Raw genomic sequence first — 21,140 nt, 5'->3', positions numbered from 1 at the left:
TGTTCTTCCTATTTGTGTTTGGCCTCTCTGTAGCAATGGAGAAGGCAGAGGACACACAGGACAGTTTAGGAGTGGGAAAGAGAGTTAAAATGACATGCAACCAGAAACTTGAGATAGCCGTTGTAGATGGAGCGTGAGTCCTCTGCAGAATTGTTGCATAGTCTACACTTGATTTCAGCTACGTAAAGGAGGTCACCTCGTAAGCATCATATGCAGTAGTCTAGGTTGGAAGAGGTGCAGGTGAAGTGCTGGAAACAGTTTTGTCCTTACTTAAGGAAGGATACATTTGCCTTCAAAGCAATAAAGCAAAGTTTCATTAGATTGTTGAAAATCAAGTAACTGCTGGTGCTGAAAGTCTAAAATAAAAATAAGAAAATGTTGGAAACACTCAGCAGGTTCTGACAAAGGGTTTGTGACCTGAAATATTTCTGTTTCTCCTTGCACAGCTACTGCCTGATTTGCTGAGTGTTTCTAGTATTTGCTGGTTTTATTTCATTTGATGAGGTATCTTTGGACTGATGGGACTGGGCCTACACTCACTTTCTACATGGACATATACATGATTCTGAAGGGGGTTGACAGGACAGATGCTGTGAAGATGTGTCACCTGGTGAGGGAGTCTAGAATCGGGGGATAGTCTCAAGGTAAGTGGATCACTACTTAAGACTGAGCTCAGCTGGAAGTTTATCTCATATAGAATTTACTTTACCGTAATTATCGTGACACAGATGCTGTCAACAAACCTTTTTGGCAGATTCCGAGAAAAGAACTCCATTGTTTCCAATAATGCCAACTGGATATCCAAAGATCCTTGCAAATCCTGAAATATGCCAGAGGAGAAAAACACAAAGGGTATTTTAAGCAATATCCAGACAGGACTATTTCTGCATAGCATTGCATTGCAAATATTCTCAGCCTTTTTTAGAATTTAATACACAGATATGAGAAGAACATCCTTTGATTTCTTTCTAATAGATAACTGTAGGAACTCAGTTGCAAAAAGAAAACAGACACTTAAATTATTATATGAAACGTCTGTGATTTTCCTTCAGGATCTTTCCAACATGTGACACACTAAGGCATAGCAGCACCTATATATGCAGCAGCAGGCCTTGGCAAAACATGACAGGCTACAATCCACGAAGCTGGCAATGGAAACCAGTTTTAGAAGGAGCACTTCATGACAGCTTGGCCTCAAGTTCTCCTCATCATAACTCCCAACACGATCATGAGCCCCGATTACCCTCCATGATGCCTTGACCCAAACTTCAGGTTCCTTGCGTCTCTCCACATTTCACCTGCCCACAAAGTTGCTATCCTGAGAATATTAACTTGGAAAGAACAAGCTATATGCACTTCAGAATTCTGTGACAAAATGCTCTGGAAAAGATAATATTTCATAGCTAGTACAGACTATGTCTTGCAACCTTTCCAGGTGCCTTAGATTTCTGAGCCCCTATTTAGAAAGCAAAAGATTTGTATTCACATAGCACTTTTCACAACCTCAGGATATCTCCAAATGCTTTATAAAACATGAAATAGTTCTTAAGTGAAGAGTCTTCTAACACAGAAAATTTAATTTACTCAGTTTACTAAGAAATTTCTAACTGGTTAATTTATCAATTCACAAACATTTGAGGAAGTATCTACCACAATAATTAGCAAATAGAAGAGACATCTATTTTAAAAATAACTATGAACTGAATGGTTATCAGCAAATATAATTGGAAGTTTAATACTATACTGAGCTGCACCGAAAAGTTAAAGTTTTTGACGTGGCTTCAATATAGCCTGAAGCCTACTTCTGGCTCAAATTTTGCCCAGTGATCTACTTGAACACCAACTAATAACTATAATGCTTTTTAAGTATAAAATGTTAAATTCAAAGTTAAGTAACATTTCAGATTAATTCGCTAACTAAATTGTAGCAATGCCTAAAAGTCATCGGAATGAATACAGCAGAAAACTCCTGAGAGAGAGGGACTGAAGTTATAAAGATATGCTTGTTTTCTGAAAATTAAAAATACTGCTCTGATTACAGTAATGTTGTCTATCTTAAAGTTGCAATCATACTGAATGTTCCATCAAATGTTAAACATCTATTGAAGATGATTTTTTGAACTCAAATACTGCTTGTAATTAGCTAACCACAAAGAAACATCTCAATGTTTTTGAGCTGGCCAGATAGACCGCATTTTTTCTTAACAAACATGGTTTTCAATACACTTTGTAAGATTCATGAACTAAAGTTTTAAGAATTCCTCCATATTATTGTCAGAGTAATGAAAACCAACCAGCCTGACCACTGAATAGGGCTTCAACCTTTTAGAATTTATACAAGTAACCTGAATGAGGGTACCAAAGGTGTTTTGCTACACTTGCTGATGATACAAAGATAGGAAAGAAGTTGTGAAGAGAAACAAAGGACAAAAGGGTATATTGATTGGTTAAGCGAGTAGGAAAAGCAAATATAATATAATGAGGGAAGATGTGAAGTTGTCCAAACGACCTGGCAGACCTAGTGCATAATTCATAAAAGGCTGCTATACAGGTACAGCGAGTAAGTGGGAAAGCTAGCAGAATGTCATTATGTATTGGAAGAAAAGGTGGACCGTCTACACCTGTTCTCACTGGAGTTTGAAAGAACACAAAGAGACTTGATTGAAATCTAGAGTATTGACATGGTGAATGTGGAAAGGTTATTTTCTCTTATAGAAGAACCTCGAAATAGGGGTCATTGTTTGTAAGTAAGGAGTTATCTTTTTAAGACAGGTAAGGTAAAATATTTTCCTCTCTGAGGGTCTAGAGTCTTTGCAACTCTCTTCCTCAAAGGGGAATAGAAGTAGAGGCTTTAAATACTTCTAAGACAGAGGTGAATAGATATTTGAACAGGGATGAAAGGTTACTGTATGTATTCAGGAATACAAAGTAGAGGTCACAGTGAGGTCAACTATGACCTAATCCTGAATGGCAGAGCAAGTTTCAGCCACCGATGGCTCCTGCTCCTAATTCAGATGCCTATATGTGATGAAATGGCAGTGGATAAATTCTAGATTTCAAAATCTCTCCTAGTTCTACTGTTTTGGTCAGAGTAATAATGGTGAACAATTGATTTGCTGTTATTACTACTATGAAATCTATCCATTATGTTGCAGACTCTTTCTGTACATTCTCTGTAACTGTTCTTATCACTCTACTTTCCCCAAACAAGATGGAAAGTATTGTTGCTTTATGTATTGCCCTAATGACTACAAAATATAGATTTTGATGTTTACAACAAGTAGTTATTTTATATTTGCACAATAGAACTATAATTTACACTTTTATTAAGCTTTCAAAGAAGGAAGTACCTTTAGTAATCAAATCTATATGTTCCAACCAAAACTGTACCTGTAACTAAAGTGTCCCCATAAAAGGCTTTGAATTCATTAAATCTGCTTCCATCCACTATCCTGGCAATGACCTGGAAAGATAATAATGCATCAGCACAGCTCAGAAATATTAAAACCAGATCCAAATCAGACCTGGTCACAGCCAATCCAAACCCAAGATCACAATTATTTCTTACCCAACCTGAACTTGACACATACACTCGGGTCTCAACACACTTGGGTCGATAGCCAGACTATAGTGAAGCCTTGCATTGAAAAGCAGAAACTGCTTCCTTTGTATCTGCACTCTCCAGCTATTGGCTGTCAGTTGGCCCTGTCACATCCATAGTACTGAGCCTTATTTCACTTGTTTGTAAAGAGCCAACCTAATCTGATCTGGCCCAAGCCTGACAGCTTCTAATTTTTTGACAACCCATCCAACCCATTTGTAGTTGGGTCCCATTGGGCTTGTGTCAATAGCCAGAAATTAATTCATCCGCTATCCAAATCAATCACTATTTTTACATCTTTTGGCAAAGTTTTAATTCCAATCCATTCATTTTGCCATCCCAAGTTTTAACATTACTGATGTTACTAGTGGTGTGCCGCAAGGGTCGGTGTTGGGGCCTCTCCTTTTTACCTTGTACATCAATGATTTGGATGATGGAATAAATGGTTGTGTGGCTAAGTTTGCGGATGACACCAAGATAAGTGGAGGAGTAGGGAGCATAGAGGAAATAGAAAGAATGCAGAGGGACCTAGACAGTTTAGGAGAATGGGCAAGGAAATGGCAGATGAGATTCAATGTTGAGAAATGTGCAGTTGTACACTTTGGAAGTAGAAATAAGCAGGTAGATTATTATCTAGAAGGAGAGAAGATTGATAGTGCGGTAGTACAAAGGGACTTGGGGGTACTCATACAAGATACCTTAAAAGTTAACCACCAGGTTGGATCGGTGGTTAAGAAAGCGAATGCTATGTTGGCATTCATCTCGAGAGGTATAGTGTATAAAAGTAAGGAAGTGTTGATGAGGCTCTACGGGGCGCTAGTGAGGCCTCATTTGGAATACTGTGCGCAGTTTTGGGCCCCGCATCTTAGGAAGGATGTGCTGACGTTGGAGAGGGTTCAGAGGAGATTTACGAGAATGATTCCAGGAATGAAAGGGCTTAAGTATGATGAGCGTTTGTCGGCTCTTGGACTGTACTCGCTGGAGTACAGAAGGATGAGAGGGGACCTCGTAGCGACATTTAAAATGTTGACAGGTAAGGATAGAGTAGATGTGGCTAGGCTGTTTCCCTTGGTGGGCGTGTCCAGGACCAGAGGGCACAATCTTAGAATTAGAGGGTACAGTTTCAAGACAGAGATGAGGAGAAGTTTCTTTACCCAGAGGGTGGTGAAATTGTGGAACTCCTTGCCACACACAGCAGTGGAGGCCAGATCAGTGGGGGTATTCAAGGAGGAGATAGACAGATATCTAAATAGTCAGGGTATCAAGGGATATGGGGATAAGGCTGGCAAATGGGATTAGAATAGTTTTTTTTTCTCTCTTTTTTTCCCACCCCATTTCTTTTTCCCTTTTCCTTGGAGCAGACTCGATGGGCCGAATGGCCTGCTTCTGCTCCCTTATCTTGTGATCTTGTGATCTTGTGATATTTGATCACAGCCCAAAAGTCCTCATTTAATTACTTACTAAAGTAATTAGCAGCTCTGTAAGTTTCCAATTGCATTTTCCTTTATTTACCCCTTTAGCCTACATCATCAAAAGCACACAATATCATTTTCATTGTGACCTTTCATCAGATCTAGAATAATCAGGCTGAAGAAAAGTTTTGAAGGCACTGTCAAGGATGTTCACTTATGCTTCAGATAACTATCTTCATATTGTACAAGTCCTACAGATGCCTAAAGTATTGGTCTCACACCGCTAGTTCAATTGTGAGATGTAAAACTCAAAGAGCATCCACTTCTAATCAATCTTAAAAGCCAAATCTTAGCACTTCTCACAATCTTAATTCAATTTGTAGTTGACTATGCTGGAACCAAATTATGCAGAAGCCAGTGTCATCAGCCTGGCTATCATTACGTGAAAAACAGCTAAACAAACTGTCACAATGACAATTTTGCCTATTTAACTTAGATGGCATTTTGATGATACACTCTTCAGTGAAGTTACCATGTGTAGTGTGAAAGCACATGGCTGTCACGTGACAGTAACAACACTGACCCCTCTGGTCGGAGGACGGCATTGCTTATTGGATCGGAAGTGACACCACTGTCAATCAAGGTTTGGCTCCACCCCACCCATCAGGTGTAGACATAGGGATTGGCCTTGGAGAGCACCTTTGTTCCTGAACCTGCCTGACCATTGGCCTTGGTAAACACCTTTGTCCTTAATCTCCAAGCCATTGGCCTGTCTAAATTGCCTGGCTGGGCTCCACCCAGCCTTCCAGCACTATAAAGAGTGCTGCACATTCTTGGCCCTTCCTCTCTCAACTGCCCCAGGAATAGTGAGACAACTGGTAAGAGTGTGCACTACCATGTGGTTTGGGAGTGTCTTAGTCAGATTCCAGGGAGTGTTACAGCCAATGCTTGTTTGGGTCAAGGTATTCAGGCATTGAAGTGTTTATCCCTTGATAAGCTGTACCTTATTTATTTTGTGTGTGTGTGTGTATGTATATCTCATCCTTGTTGTGATTTTCCCCCTCACGTTCGTGGTCCCCTTTGTGAGTGTACATCTGTTCCCATTCATTCTGTTCCTGTGTTTGCCTTTGTGATTAAACTATTTTTAAAATCCAAAGCTTGTGTCCAGAGTCCTCTATCTTTAAGATTCCAAAAGAACCTTTTTCACACAACACCATTGTCAAAAATCAGCTTATAAAAGGAGATGAAACTCCATGAATTTCAATTATTGTGGATTAAAATTTAAATACCTACAAATTGGATTGCATAGCACTACACTGAACCTGAATCTACCCTGGAGTAAATCATGTTTGCAGCATTTCTGGGTCAATCCTGTCAGCAAATCAGAATGGGTACTTCAGGTCATGAATCACTCTTGTGAGCCGGATGTGATTTCTACACCAGGGAAGCACAGGAGACCATCTTTCTTCTGCAAAGCTCCACTTGGAGCACTGCAAGGGATATTGGACTACATTATCCAGGAAACAGATGTTGTAGGACACTCCCAGAGAACATGGTCTTAATTTCACAGCACCATCTTGGGATACCAGGCAAGTTAAATTATTACCCATGTTGTCACTCCTTTTCCCACACCAAAAGGTTCCCCACCATTAGCCAGATCTTGTGCCTGATCTCCTGATCTGGACCTACAGCACCACCTCAACTATAATTCCACCTCTGGCTCCAACCTCCATCCTGACATAAGTGCTCCTCATGCCCAATCTCTCTCCCTCACGAGTGATGCAGCTTCCCCAATTGTCCCTCCCCTGTTATCTCCAGATTACCCCACCTCTCAATGTCTGGCCAATCTCCCAACCACAATTCATCTATCCCCATGCTAATTGCTCCTACCACCCTGGCTCTGTGTACAGCAGGGTAGGTCAGAGTCTAAGTGAGTGGTAATGATAGGGGACTCTACAGTCAATGAAAGGAAGGAATGGCTAGGCTTGTGAACCATGGATGACAAGTTGAAAGTTTAGTTAAAAAGAAACAGGAAGCATATATAAGGTTTAGCAAGCTGAATTTGAACAAGGCCCTTGTGGAATATAAAGAGAGCAGGAAATAACTTAAGCAAGGAATCAGGAGGCTAAAACAGACCATGAAATGTTCTTTGAAAGTAGGTATAAGGGAAATCTTGATGCATTTTGTACATATATTAGAAACAAGAGTAGCTAGGGAGAGGGTTGGACCACTCAAAGACAAATAAGAGAATTTATGCCTGGAGCCAGAGGAAGTGGGTGAGGTACTATATGAGTATTCTGCATCAGTATTCACCAAAGAGAAGGACATGGAAGATAGTGAGATCAGGGACAGGTACACTGCTATTGACAGATCTTTGTATCCTTTTTAGCCACAGGCGAGGTCCCAGACGACTGGAGAATAGCCAATGTTGTTCCTTTGTTTAAGAAGGGCAATCAGAATAATTCAGGAAATTATAGGCCAGTGATCCTTACATCAGTTGGAGAAGATTCTTAGGGACAGGATTTACTCACATCTGGAAAGGCATAGACTTATTAGGGATAGTCAGAATGGCTTTGTGCAGGGGAGGTCATGTCTCACAAACCTGACAAGTTTTTTTTGAAGAGACGATAAGGATGATTGATGAGGGCAGGGCAGTGGATATTTTGTCTACATGGACTTTAGTAAAGCATTTGACAAGGTGCTCATGGTAGGTTGATCCAGAAGATTAAATCACAAGGAATCCACAGTGAGTTGCTCAGTTGGATTCAAAATTGGCTTGGTCATTGAAGACAGAAGGTAGTGGTAAAGAGGTGCTGGTCCATACCTCTTTAACATCAACACTTCTTTTCAGGTTATCACCAACTATTCCATACAACTCTTCTGCAGGGAAAAGTGGTTCTTCTGGGGCTTCCACTGTTACCTGGAAAGGAAAAAATAGTATTGCCTAAACAAAAAGTAAAATTTAGAACTATTTTGGCTATGACTAATAAATTAATAACTGAACATATGAAGTACATCTTGCAACACCAAAATATCAAAAATGCTAAAGAACATGAGTCATTAAATTATGTGACTTTCTTTTCAATCACGAAAAGTTCTGATCAAACAAGCAATTACTGACAAATAATTGCTTAACTACAGTCTCATGCAACATTGACCCAAAGGCAATTAAAAGAATAGTGGAAAGGAATTAAACCTAGCCTGCTAAAGTTCTTTCCATCAATTCATAAACTTGCATTTACGTAAACCACCTCAACTAACTTAATTTCATTGATCAATTTCAAATTAATTCTGAAAGACACACTAAAATTCTGGTATTTGAATTTAATATTATTGTCAACATTATTCAAAAATAACAAGTTACGGTGCCAGTCAGGTTTAGATGAAATCTTAAATGGAATTAATGAAATATTTCTCTCAAGGTAAATTCTCAAATGAAATTATTAGCATCAAGTTCATATACACCGATATCAAGCAAAGAAATGGAAAGCATTAAGAGAACCAAGAGCAATCTTTAAGGTTTCTGGTTGTTACACTGTCAACCCTGTTGAAAACTGAGGTCGCAAAGATCTTAAAGGGCCAATCAATAAAAAATGCTGCCATTAAAATTGAACGGCATTGTAATTACAGAATTCTGAAAATAATTTGATTACAGGTTTAGCACCAGGAGAAAAACACAAATTGTGAATCATAGATTCAAATGCATATTATTCAAGTTAGTAATATTAAGTATGAGAACCACAGAAGTTTACAGCCGAGAAGGGTGTTTAATCAATTATTTATTATAGCAAACCACAACTATTACCAAAGTACATCACTTTCTCAGCTATACAGTTTTTGAACTTCAACTGTGTCCAATTTACCTCTGACAAGGTGCCACACGTGAGGCTGCTAAACAACATAGGAGCCCATGGTACTACAGGAAAGCATGGAGAGAAGAAAGGTACCAGCATGGAGAGGAGAAAGGTACCAGCATGGAGAGGAGAAAGGTACCAGCATGGAGAGAAGAAAGGTACCAGCATGGAGAGAACATTGGCTGACTGGCAGAAGACAGTTTCACGTTATATGTTAATGATCTGGATGATGGAATTGATGGTTTTGTGGCCAAGTTTGCGGATGATACAAAGATAGGTGGAGGGGCAGGTAGTGTTGAGGAAGCAGGGAGTCTATAGAAGGACTTGGACAGGTTGGGAGAATGGGCAAAGAAGTGGCAGATGGAATACAGCGCAGGGAAGTGTACGGTCATGCACTTTGGTAGAAGGAATAAAGGCGTAGACTATTTTCTAAACAGGGAGAGAATTCAGAAATCGGAGGTGCAAAGGGACTTGGGAGTCCTAGTGCAGGATTCCCTAAAGATTAACTTGCAGGCTGAGTTGGTAGTAAGGAAGGCAAATGAAATGTTCGCATTCATTTCAAGAGGACTAGAATATAAAAGCAAGGATGTAATGCTGAGGCTTTATAAGGCGTTGGTCAGACCACATTTGGAGTATTGTGAGCAGTTTTGGGCCCCATATCTAAGGAAGGATGTGCTGGCACTGGAAAGGGTCCAGAGGAGGTTTACGAGAATGATCCCAGGAATGAAGGGGTTAATGTATGAGGAGTGTTTGATGTCTCTAGACCTGTACTCGCTGGAGTTTAGAAGGATGGATGGGGGGGGAGGGTGGGGGGGAGAATCTCATTGAAACCTACCGAATATTGAAAGGCCTGGATAGAGTGCATGTGGAGTGGATGTTTCCAGTAGTGGGAGAGTTTAGGACCAGAGGGCACAGCCTCAGAATGGAAGGACGTCCCTTTAAAACAGAGATGAGGAAGAATTTCTTTAGCCAGAGGGTGGTGAATCTGTGGAATTCATTGCCACAGACGGCTGTGGAGGCCAAGTCATTGGGTATATTTAAAGCGGAGGTTAATAGGTTCCTGATTAGTGAGGGCATCAAAGGTTATGGGGAGAAGGCAGGAGAATGGGGTTAAGAAAGAAAAATAAATCAGCCATGATTGAATGGTAGAGCAGACTCGATGGGCTGAATGGCCCAATTCTGCTCCCATGTCTTATGGTCTAAAATAAAAACAAAGCCTTTCCAACTCAACATAGCAAAGCATTCCAAATTATCTTTAGTTCAGCTACAGTACAGTTCTCTATGCAGCCATGTTTCAATCAATTCTACTATACCTGAATTCTTTCTGCAACTTATTACTACCTGCTCATTCACTGTGTTTTGAATAGAAAACCATAGAACAATACAGCACAATACAGGCCCTTTGGCCCAGCATGTTGTGCCAACCTTCAAACCACGCCTAAGACTATCTAACCCCTTCCTCCCACATATCCCTCTATCTTAGGTTCCTCCATATGCTTATCTAACAATCTCTTGAACTTGACCAACATATCAGCCTCCACCACCACCCCAGGCAGCACATTCCATGCACCAACCACTTTCCGGGTGAAAAACCTCCCTCTGACATCTCCCTTGAACTTCCCACCCATTACTTTAAAGCCATGCCCTCTTGTATTGAGCATTGGTGCCCTGGGAAAGAGGCGCTGGCTGTCCACTCTATCTATTCCTCTTAATATCTTGTATACCTCTATCATGTCTCCTCTCATCCTCCTTCTCTCCAATGAGTAAAGCCCCGGCTCCTTTAGTCTCTCCTCATAATCCATACTCTCCAAACCAGGCAGCATCCTGGTAAATCTCCTCTGCACCCTTTCCAACGCCTCCACATCCTTCCTATAGTGAGGTGACCAGAACTGGACACAGTACTCTACGTGTGGTCTAACCAGAGTTTTGTAAAGCTGCATCATTACTTCGCAGCTCTTAAATTCAATCCCATGACTTATGAAAGCCAGCAGCCCATAAGCTTTCTTAACTACCCTATCCACCTGTGAGGCAACTTTCAGTGATCTGTGGATATGAACCCCCAGATCCCTCTGCTCCTCCACACTACCCAGAATCCTGCCATTTACCTTGTACTCCGCCTTGGAGTTTGTCCTTCCAAAGTGTACCACCTCACACTTCTCTGGACTGAACTCCATCTGCCACTTGTCAGCCCAGCTCTGCATCCTATCAATATCCCTCTGTAAGCTTTGACAGCCCTCCACACTATCCACAACACCACTGATCTTTGTGTCATCTGCAAACTTGCTAACCCACCCTTCCACCCCCTCGTCTAAGTCATTAATAAATATCACAAAAAGTAGAGGTCCCAGAACCGATCCCCATGGCACATCGCTAGTCACAGCCCTCCAATGTGAATGCACTCCCTCAACCACAACCACAACCCTTTGTACAGGCAAGCCAATTCTCAATCCACATGGCCAAGCCCCCTGGATCCCTTTCCCTCTAACCTCTGTACCGTGCCATTCCAACAACTTAAATAGTTTTAATTTATTATTCTTCACCCATTTCCTTGGTGCTCAATGGCTTTACCCAATCCCTAGCCACTTATGTTTTCGTTATTATTTCCTTTCGTTTGTCCTTAATAAAAGATTCAAAAAAGTTAAATTTCTATAGTTTCCAGCAGTTCCCATCACCCCACTCCCCTCCATATTATTATCTTAACATCTTATATGCTTGTTGTCCATTGTGCTGGGATTTGGACCTATCTCGGTTTAGTATCACAGCCCATCCTGACTATAGCTCCATGATCCAGTATTGGTGATAGTATCCCATAGTATGGAATCCCTTTTCCCAATGCCAATTACCTGTTGACACTGTGTCTTCCCTAATCTTTCTTGTGCATATGCAAATTAGCACATGGTTTGAGTAATGCAGAGATTTTTAACCTGAAATTCTGTTTTCAATGTAGTTCCTAACTCCTTTACATATCCTTAGCAGAACTCTCCTCCAATGCCCCATGTCAACGGCTCTGATACATTACACAATACCCTCTCTAATCCTTTCCAGATTGCCTTGTAACCATTTTGACGGAGTCAGTCATGCAGCACAGAAACAAGAACTTCAGTCAGTGAGATATCCATTACATTTTGTGTTGGTCGGCAACACAACCTTTCGGACTTTTGACCCCAACATTGTCTGTTCCCTTAATTACAGAATACCACAGTAGAATACTCTATAACAAACCTTTGAGTTTGCTCCTTATGTCCCTGGACAGCAAGCTGCTCCATGGTAACTTTGTTTTCCCCAATTTTCTTCCATATCCTTACAAGAAGAGTTTCTGCTGGAGCTGCTTCATTACCTCTCTCTCATCCCTCCTTACCCAAATGATTGATGGCCACGTGTTCTCTTTCCTATGCTTTCCTCTCAGCTATGTGTATTCTGGGGTTAATTACTTAATAAGTCCTCGTTTTACCTTATGTGTACCAAGTGTCAGTGTCGCTAGCTCAAACTCCAAGCCAGGCTTTCTGAGAAATATAAATAAGAGTACACCTTTTGGCCCCTAATATCTGCTCTGCCACTCAAAAATACAACTGCTGACCTTTTATCTTGGCTTCATCTTCCCGTGCAAAATCCACATCACTTGACTCCCTTAATATCTAAAAATCTAATGAGCCTCCACAGTCCTTCCAGGTGGAGAATTCCTTAGATTCACTATCCTCTGGATCAAGCAATTTCTTGTCATCTTACTCCTGAATCACTGATTTTGAAAGTAACACTTGAATCTACACACTCAAACAGGAGAAACATCATTCCTACATCTACTGTAAGAACTTTGTACTAACATTTTAGAAGATGTGGTGGCATAGAGAGTCATTGTCCTCAAATCACACACACCACAATCCCAAAGTGCTGTGTGAACTTCCATTTCTTGATTAATAAACTAACCGTTGGCCACCTGTGGTGTATTTATTCAATGATTAGGTCATCAGAAAGTTAGACAAAATGATATTGCTGCACACAATGGACTACTTCCATTAAAGATGAAAACACAAATGTGATAGAAAATACCTGAGCATGTAATGTGGTCTTCTAACATTGAGAATAAAGAGCCCCTCAAATGCTAACAAATTAAATCTGCCACCAAGAGTATAGAATTAAAATATGCAGATGCTGGAAATCTAAAATAAAAACAGAATTTTCAGCAATTTCTGTTTCTATTATCAACAAGAGTCTAATGCCCTAAGTGACCACAGCCATGCTGATGAGCAGGTCATGTGTAAATCTGAATGTGTATTATGGTACCATGACACACGTCGAACTCTGTGCCATTTTATTGTGTATGGTTGTTAAAACTCAGCAAACCCCTTCCCAGATCCAAATGGAGATAATGGAGTCAAGTTCCACTTTTTGTACTAGGAACACTAAATGACACCTGAAAGTATAAATTTTGCATCAAAAATGTTGTACAAATATGAGCTCAGTGTAAAATTCTGCTGGTTAGGTGGTTAAGTACTTACATCAAGTTTCTTCTGATAGTTGAGACTTCGTACAACCTTTCGTGCCAAATGAAGTGCATGGGAGTCATCCAAGGCATAGTGATCCGTAACACCAGACTTTCTATAGAAATCACGTGTAAATTATTCATTAACTTTGAGTTGCAGTAAATTATTTGTTTATATTTTGCAAAGTTACCTTCATGCTTTGAGTTTTTAATAATGCCAAAAATAACAATTTGCTTCAACCTCTTTGCCTTGAGATCACTGGTGACAAAATTAGGCCAAGATCCTGGCTATAAAGCATGACTTTTTCACAATTTTTCACTTTGGTATCCAAAGAGAGTATCAGTTCTTCAGATGACTTCAACAATAACACTACAAATTTATGAATGGAAAAAAAATGGTTAACTATGAACTAAACCAAATTCTGCCCTGGTTTCATAGCAGAAGATCTGATAACATGCCTACATGATGAGCTCAATGCTCTTGTATTATCCTTATCAAAACACATAAACCCATACAATGAAAGCATACTCACAAACAGGTCACACAACTGTGCAACCAATCAGTAATATATTCTGATCCTTTGTCTACCACTCCTCCCACTGACCCCACATTGGACCTAAGATGTACCAATCCACCCTTATGGGGTGGCTTTGTTGAAAAGTTACAAGGAAACTGAGACAATAAAACTACTGTCATTCTTCAGCAACTTATGCACTTCATGTATTACAGTTAGGTTCATTATGTTATCTGCCATGTAGTAAAATCAAAATAGCAGATAACATATCAGAAATTGTATTGTGGATCTCAAATCTAAAATGTAACAGCGTAAGAAACAAAACAGATTTGGAGGAGTATTTGATGGTCTTTTAAAAAGTACATTTTGAAACCTGATAGAATGATAAACATATTTGTCCAAATAAATATAACAAAAGATGAGATGTTCAACAAATGCTACTTAAGGTAGTTTACCTGCAGTGTAGATCAGCTCCTCCAAGTTCTTCAGCTGACACCTCCTCACCAGTTGCAGCTTTCACCTGTATAAGGGCAACAATCAGAAATTGTCATAAATATTGCCATGCTTGCCAGCATGGAAGGAGGAGAAAAGTTTCACCACAGGAAAGCTACCTTCTAACCTGCGCTTACAGCTTAAGTATTTGTGTGGTTTGGTTTCCAGACAATGGCGATTCCCACCCCATACCCAAGGAGGTTGATGGTGGGGGCTAAAGTTATGCTATTGAACATCAAGTATTGATAGTTAGACACTCCCTTTATTGTTACCAAGATGCTGGTTAATGTAGCCTTTTTGTATGTTTTTGTGCATTTGTTGGGAATAATAAAATTCAGTTCAGGAACAATGGTATATAGGAGCACAAGCGGCACAAAACTGACCCTGGTAAATGACAAAGGCACTGCATTCATGTTAATGACGTGAGCTTGATCATATGTTTCACCCCAACCCCAGAGTTTTTAACATGTAGACGCTATACATACCAGAGGTGGGCCTCCTAAGAAAATTGTTCCTTGATTCTTCACAATAATACTTTCATCAGCCATGGCAGGTACATATGCCCCTCCTGCTGTACATGAACCCATGACCACAGCAATCTAGAAACAGAAGAAATAATCATATAATTTATAACTTTTTTTTCAGAACTGTTTTATGGTAAGATGTTAACTATTCTCATTCAAACAGGATGACTTGCCACTCATGCATTCTTTAGTGAGTCCTCCCCAAAAATGTTATGATTTGATTGATCAAACGTAGCAGCACAGTAGCACAGCAGTTAGTGCGACACTATTACAGTGCCAGTGAACTCCCATCGCTGTCTGTAAGGAGTTTGTACGTTCTCCCCATGTCTGTGTGGGTTTCCTCCGGGTGCTCCGGTTTCCTCCCACATTCTAAAGACGTACGGGTAGGTTCACATGGGTTTAAAATGGGCTGGAAGGGCCTGTTACCGTGCTGTGTAAATAAAGTTTTTTTCCAAACATCTTTCTTTCATTTCCAATTTTCCTCATTCAAGAGAAAGTACACCAGCTTTATTCTAATGCAAAGACACAAGCTGACAACCCAGATAACTCTGTGATTCAAGCTCACAACCTTCTTGCTGGAACTGAAGGCTGTTTCTACTTAGAGCAGAAACCTGTTGTATTCCCATGTCATACTGCGGGAGATGCTGGATAACCAGGTACCATAGCTAATTTCTTCTACAATAGTGCACTTGAAAATATATTGATTGCTGTATCCTCATTTTAATTATGTGATTGTAATCAAATATATAATGAATAATTTATCTGAAGAGAAATTATTAGTCTCAAACAGAAAATCTCTCTTTGAGAGTGATTTTGAGACATATAAGCGATTTTGGCTTATTTCAAAATGTTTAATTTCACATTGAGGAATTTTAGCTATTAAGGGAATTAAGGAACATGGAGTTAGTACAAGAAAGGTGTACTGAAGTAGAAGATCAATCACAATCTTACTGAATGGCACAGCAATTGCAAGGGAACAAGTGGCCTACTTCTGCTATTTCTCATGTCACGTAGTTTAAGATACTAACTAAATGGAAACAACATATCTTGTTTGTTTACCTGAGCAATTCCCATTGAAGACATAATGGCCTGATTATAAAAGATGCGTCCAAAATGGTCTCGATCTGGAAACACATCTGCTTGTCGTGGGAGGTTTGCACCACCGGAGTCAACTGACATATAATAATACAAGATTTAAAACAACTCCAAATGTACATACATTTCTTCTCTATTATGTTCAATTTAAATACAACTTTTACTATCATGCAAATAATTAGAAAATGTTGTGAAAGGTCATTCTGACAATTCTTACATCTGTCAAAACTTTTGCAAACACATCTGACATTTGACAGAAATAATGTTCCACAAGCTGGTCTATAACTTGCATAAATGGAGAAGCGACAATACATGTTTTGACAAAGGTTTTGGATGTGAAATATTAACTCGTTTTTTTCTTTCTACAGATGCTGCATGACCCATTGAATGTCTCTAGCACTTTCTGCTTTTATTTCAGATTTCCAGCATCTGTAGTTGTTTTGATTTTGATTTAGTGCAAGACCTCAGGTGTGCAGAGTAAATTCAAAGATAAAATAGGATTACATGGGATCTATAGCACATAGGGCAGCCATTTGGTTCATCCAGTCTATGCTGGTGTTTGTGGTCACTCAAACTGCCTCCCATCTTTCCCTCAGTTAAATCTATCTGCAGAGCCTCTTATTGCTTGGTTGTCCAAGCTCTCTCTACACTATCCACCACTCTTTGGGTAAAGACATTTCTTCTGAAGTCCATCTTGGTTTTTGTATTGATTGTCTTATTTTGGTGCCCTCCAGCTGTGCTCTTCCCCGCACACAGAAACATTTTCCCTGCAACCACTCTGTCAAAACATTTCATACTTTTAAGGACCTCCAGAAATCACACCTCAATGTCAAGAGAAGAGAGACCCAACTTGTTCATCCTTTTCTGATATGTAAACCATCACATTTATAGTATATTTATCCATCCATCATTTTCTATAATATGCCAACCAAAATTGTATCCTATATCTTCAGTGTGGTCCAACCAAGGTTTGCCACCTCTTGAGAAATAAACCTTTGTGTTTGCTTTTATGATGGTCTTGCTACCCCATAGTGCCATGTTTAGTGATTGGTCTATCTGTACTCCAAAGCCCTGTTATTCCTCTACCTTTCCTAAACTCATAACTTTAAGTATTTGTGTTCTTTCTAATCTTGCTATCAAAATGGTCAATCTGGTACTTAATTGTCTTGAACATCATTTGCCCATTATCTATGCATTGTGCAGGTACATAAATGTCTTCCTTTAATTTCTTGCCATGCTCCTCATCACTGACCATCCAGCCTAACTTCATATCACAACCAAACTTAGAAATCAAGTTTTTGATTCCGGAGTCTAAAGCATGAATATAAATTGTGAACAGCAGTGATCCCAACTCTGGTCCTCCTAGAACACCAGCACCTACTTTTTTCCACAGCAAATGGCTACCCTTTACTCCACTCACTGCGTTCTGTCCTCAGACCAGCGAGCAATCCATTCATCTATTTGTCCCTAGACTCTGTATTCTCCGACCTTATTCATTATTCTGCTATAGGGTCTCTCATTGAAAGCTGCTTGGAAATTTAAATTACATCTACTGTATTGTTGGTCAAACAAAATTTTCCCTCTCAAATACAAAAATACAAAATATTCAAATTGTGTATTAACTCTGTAACATGTTGCTCAAAAGAAATAATAAGTAAATACATTAAATAAATGCATCTTACCTAAATAAATGCAGGGAAGATGGTTCTGTTTTGCAATCTCCTGCGCTCGGATGTGTTTCTTCACAGTGATTGGATAGTATGAACCCCCTTTCACTGTTGCATCATTGGCAACAATCAAACATTCAACCCTAAAAACAACATATGTGGTTCAGAATCAACAACAAAAAAAGCACATAGATTGATCTAAGTACAATCTATTCAATCAGCAATAAAATAGAAAGCTGTGCAAGAACTGCAAGAACAATCTAACAACACTGATGAACAAAAAAAGTCTTTTGTATTTAAGTAACAAATGTGAAACACCTTCCAATGGTTCTGGATTGAAGGCCATATGCCATTCACACCCCTATTATGGAAGATTACAGCATCATGCCTTTGTTGAAAATTACACATGGATATCAATTCCTTTCTCTTTTCTAAAAATTTCCTACATTGGCATGCAATCCATGATATGCCCCACCCAGTCCTCTAATGATCCTGGTGTAGACCCTCTCACTAAATCATGCCTAATTCACTTGCACTTTCTTCCCCTTCATCCTGCTCTATTTCACTTGCATCTCCTTTATAATCTTTAAAACAACCTGTATAGAGTCTTAGTCATAATAAGATGTCCCAAGATGCTTCCTGTCTCTGCAAGCCATATCCCAAGTTGTTCACTGAGATATGCATCACATTTCATAAGTGACTCCTTATTCTTAATGATTTCAATCTTCATCAGGGCTCCCATTACTTCTTCCATTCTGATTGTGCTGATCTCATCATCCTTAAACACCGACTATATAAACTCATTTACTACATTCATTGAAATCCCTTGACCAAGCCATCCCATGGCCTCCCACTTTCTAGTCCCTTGAAGTCTCCTCCAATCACTTCCCTGTGTTCTTCAGCAGCCACGTCACTCCACTAACTGAACTTCTGCTGCATTCCTCTCTTCCTCTTCACTGCCTCCTCTCAGTCTGGCTCTGTACCTCCATTTTTCTCTAGTTTCTTTCCTCTCTCCCCATACCTCTCTCATTTTATCCATGAAATCCATCTCCTGTTCAATTGATCTAATTCACACTAAACTATTCCTCCCCAGTTTCCCTTCTTGGGATACCATAACATTGTAAGTTCTTCAAAAAGAAAAAAAACCTGCATCTGCTGGAAATCAGAAATAAAAATGTCAAATGTTGGAAATACTCTGCAGGTTAGGTGGTATCTGTGGAGTGAGGAACAAAGTTTAAAAAGTTTCAGATCAATAATCTTTTATCAGTTATTTACCATTTTCTACTTTGTTCTTAAATGGTTCCTTCAGCTCAGGTAAACCCCAAACTCTCTGACTTTACGAACTATCATACAGTCTTCAATTCAATTACCCCTCAAGATGTTATGCCACGATGTTGTGCCAACATTTTATCCTGCTCTTATATCATGACTATGTGTACTATCCTTGCTTGTCCATCCTAACATCCACAGTAAATCACCCAAACTCCCACAATACATGATAGAAATAAAACTGGAATCAATAGATAATGGACAGCTGAAAGAAGTTTCACCTTTTATACTATAGAAAACTTCATCCATCGTTTTAAGGCACCCCAAACTCTGCATACACTCACAACTAATTCAATCCCCATCCTCAGCCACCAACTCACATGGCAATACATTGTCCACAATTTCAGCAACCTACTTTGGGCAGCATGTCTGCTGCATCACAGAAACAATCAGGGGTACAGGTAAATTGTAAAATTCAAAGTGATGGAAATCTGAAACAAAAACAAATTTTCCCAGTGCAATGGGTCAGTCATCAGTCATGGAAAAAATGGACATTGAACATTGTTAAGTAACCTCTTCATCAGTTCTGATGAAGAGTTTGCACTTTAAATGTTAACTTCTCTCTCTCTTTATGCTCTTTACAAAAGCTGAGCGCTTACATTATTCTCAATTTTTGTAATATTTTATTATTTTATTCAATTAACAAAACAAGAATCCAAACCAAAATTGAAAATCTGTGTGGAATTAAATAAGGAGAGTTGGCACTTTTACGTTCAAGTGATCAAAGACTTGGTTGCCTATATGCCAGTAGACTGCATTCAAAATGATAGCCTCGCTTTTAGTCTTGACTAGCATCCAAATCCACCACTGTCAATGGACATTTTTAGCTAGTCATCAAAGAGGATGAAAGAGTACAATGCAGCAGAGATGCACTTCAATTTTACGGATTTACAAACTGTCAGAACTGTAGACTGGGAGAAGATAATGGCCCTTTTGCGTGAGAAAATCCAATGAGACAATTAGATTTTTAGTGCCAGCTGGGTGATAGATCGTTATTGTCTGGCTTTGCAGATTTGCAGGCTTATGTACACCAGTGGAGTCTAAGCTTGCCCTTACGCAAGCACTTACTCTCGAGCATAATTTATCAATTTTCCACAGAAAAGCATCTTTCATACCAGATCAGAGGCTGATGACAGCAAGAGAAGGTGCATAGATCTCTGCCCTGTTGAGAGGTACGTGACAATGGAAATTTCTCAACAACAACTTGTTGAGGGCACAGTAGTGTAGCGGTTAGTGTAACGCTATTACAGCGCCAGCGACCCGGAGTTCAATTCCGGCCACTGTCTGTAAAGAGTTTGTACGTTCTCCCCGTGTCTGCGTGGGTTTCCTCCGGGTGCTCTGGTTTCCTCCCACATTCCAAAGATGTACAGGTTTGGAAGTTGTGGGGATGCTATGTTGGCACCAGAAGCATGGGGACACTTGTGGGCTGCCCCCAGAACACTCTACACAAAAAGATGCATTCCACTGTGTGTTTCAATGTACATGTGACTAATAAAGAAATCTTATCTTATCTCCAACAGGAGGATTATCAAACAAAAACTTGACCAAGTTTCGGAAAGAGATATTAGGAAATTAGATAAAAAACGGAGTTTGAGTATTTCAGAGAAGGATAGATGGGGAAGGTGGGAGAGAGGTTTAGGGAAGGAAACCCAGAACTCAGACTGAAAGCAGCACAAAACAGGCTGGCATGGGGCATTAAGATCAGGAATGTGCAAGAGGACAGAACTAGAAGGTTGCAGAGATGCAGATGGCTTATAGAGGTTACAGAGATTGCAGAGCCAAGGACAAAGATCGACTTGAAAACAAGGGTGATGACTTTAAAATTGAATGACAATAGAGTTAGAGCAAATATGGAAAACCTGAAATGGGAACACATCACTAGAAGCAGGAGTGAGCCATGCAGCCACTTTGGTCTATTACCTCATTCAATAACAACATGGCCAATCTGATTATATCTTCAACTCTAAATTCCCTCCCACGCCAGGTAACCCTTCACTGCTTTACACCTCATGAAACTATCTAACACTGTGTTAAAGATATTCAAAGACTCTAATTCCAACGGCTTTTGAAGAAGAGAGTGCCAAAGACTTATGACCCACTGAGGAAATAAATTTTACATCGTTAAAAGAGAGAAACATTTTTAAACAGTGAAACTTAAATAGTTCAAGATT

General features: G+C 39.7%; 1 protein-coding gene across 1 annotated transcript in view; it reads right to left on the bottom strand.

The window, feature by feature from the left end:
• The window catches only part of mccc2 (methylcrotonyl-CoA carboxylase subunit 2), a gene marked incomplete at its 5' end in the record, with an annotated part of 51,357 nt that extends 33,569 nt beyond the window's left edge, over positions 1-17,788 (bottom strand). The window contains 8 exons of the mRNA XM_052020671.1: positions 744-820; positions 3,391-3,463; positions 7,838-7,933; positions 13,364-13,463; positions 14,318-14,382; positions 14,840-14,953; positions 15,938-16,050; positions 17,656-17,788. Of these exons, the coding sequence (XP_051876631.1) occupies positions 744-820; positions 3,391-3,463; positions 7,838-7,933; positions 13,364-13,463; positions 14,318-14,382; positions 14,840-14,953; positions 15,938-16,050; positions 17,656-17,788 (771 nt within the window). The remainder of the gene's footprint in view (positions 1-743; positions 821-3,390; positions 3,464-7,837; positions 7,934-13,363; positions 13,464-14,317; positions 14,383-14,839; positions 14,954-15,937; positions 16,051-17,655) is intronic.
• Positions 17,789-21,140: the final 3,352 nt, after the last annotated feature.

This window comes from Pristis pectinata, chromosome 7 (genome assembly GCF_009764475.1).
Source record: "Pristis pectinata isolate sPriPec2 chromosome 7, sPriPec2.1.pri, whole genome shotgun sequence".
In the NCBI taxonomy this organism is placed as follows: Eukaryota; Metazoa; Chordata; class Chondrichthyes; order Rhinopristiformes; family Pristidae; genus Pristis; species Pristis pectinata.
Note: the sequence above shows the minus strand (reverse complement) of the source record. Positions and strands in the feature narration are given on the sequence as shown.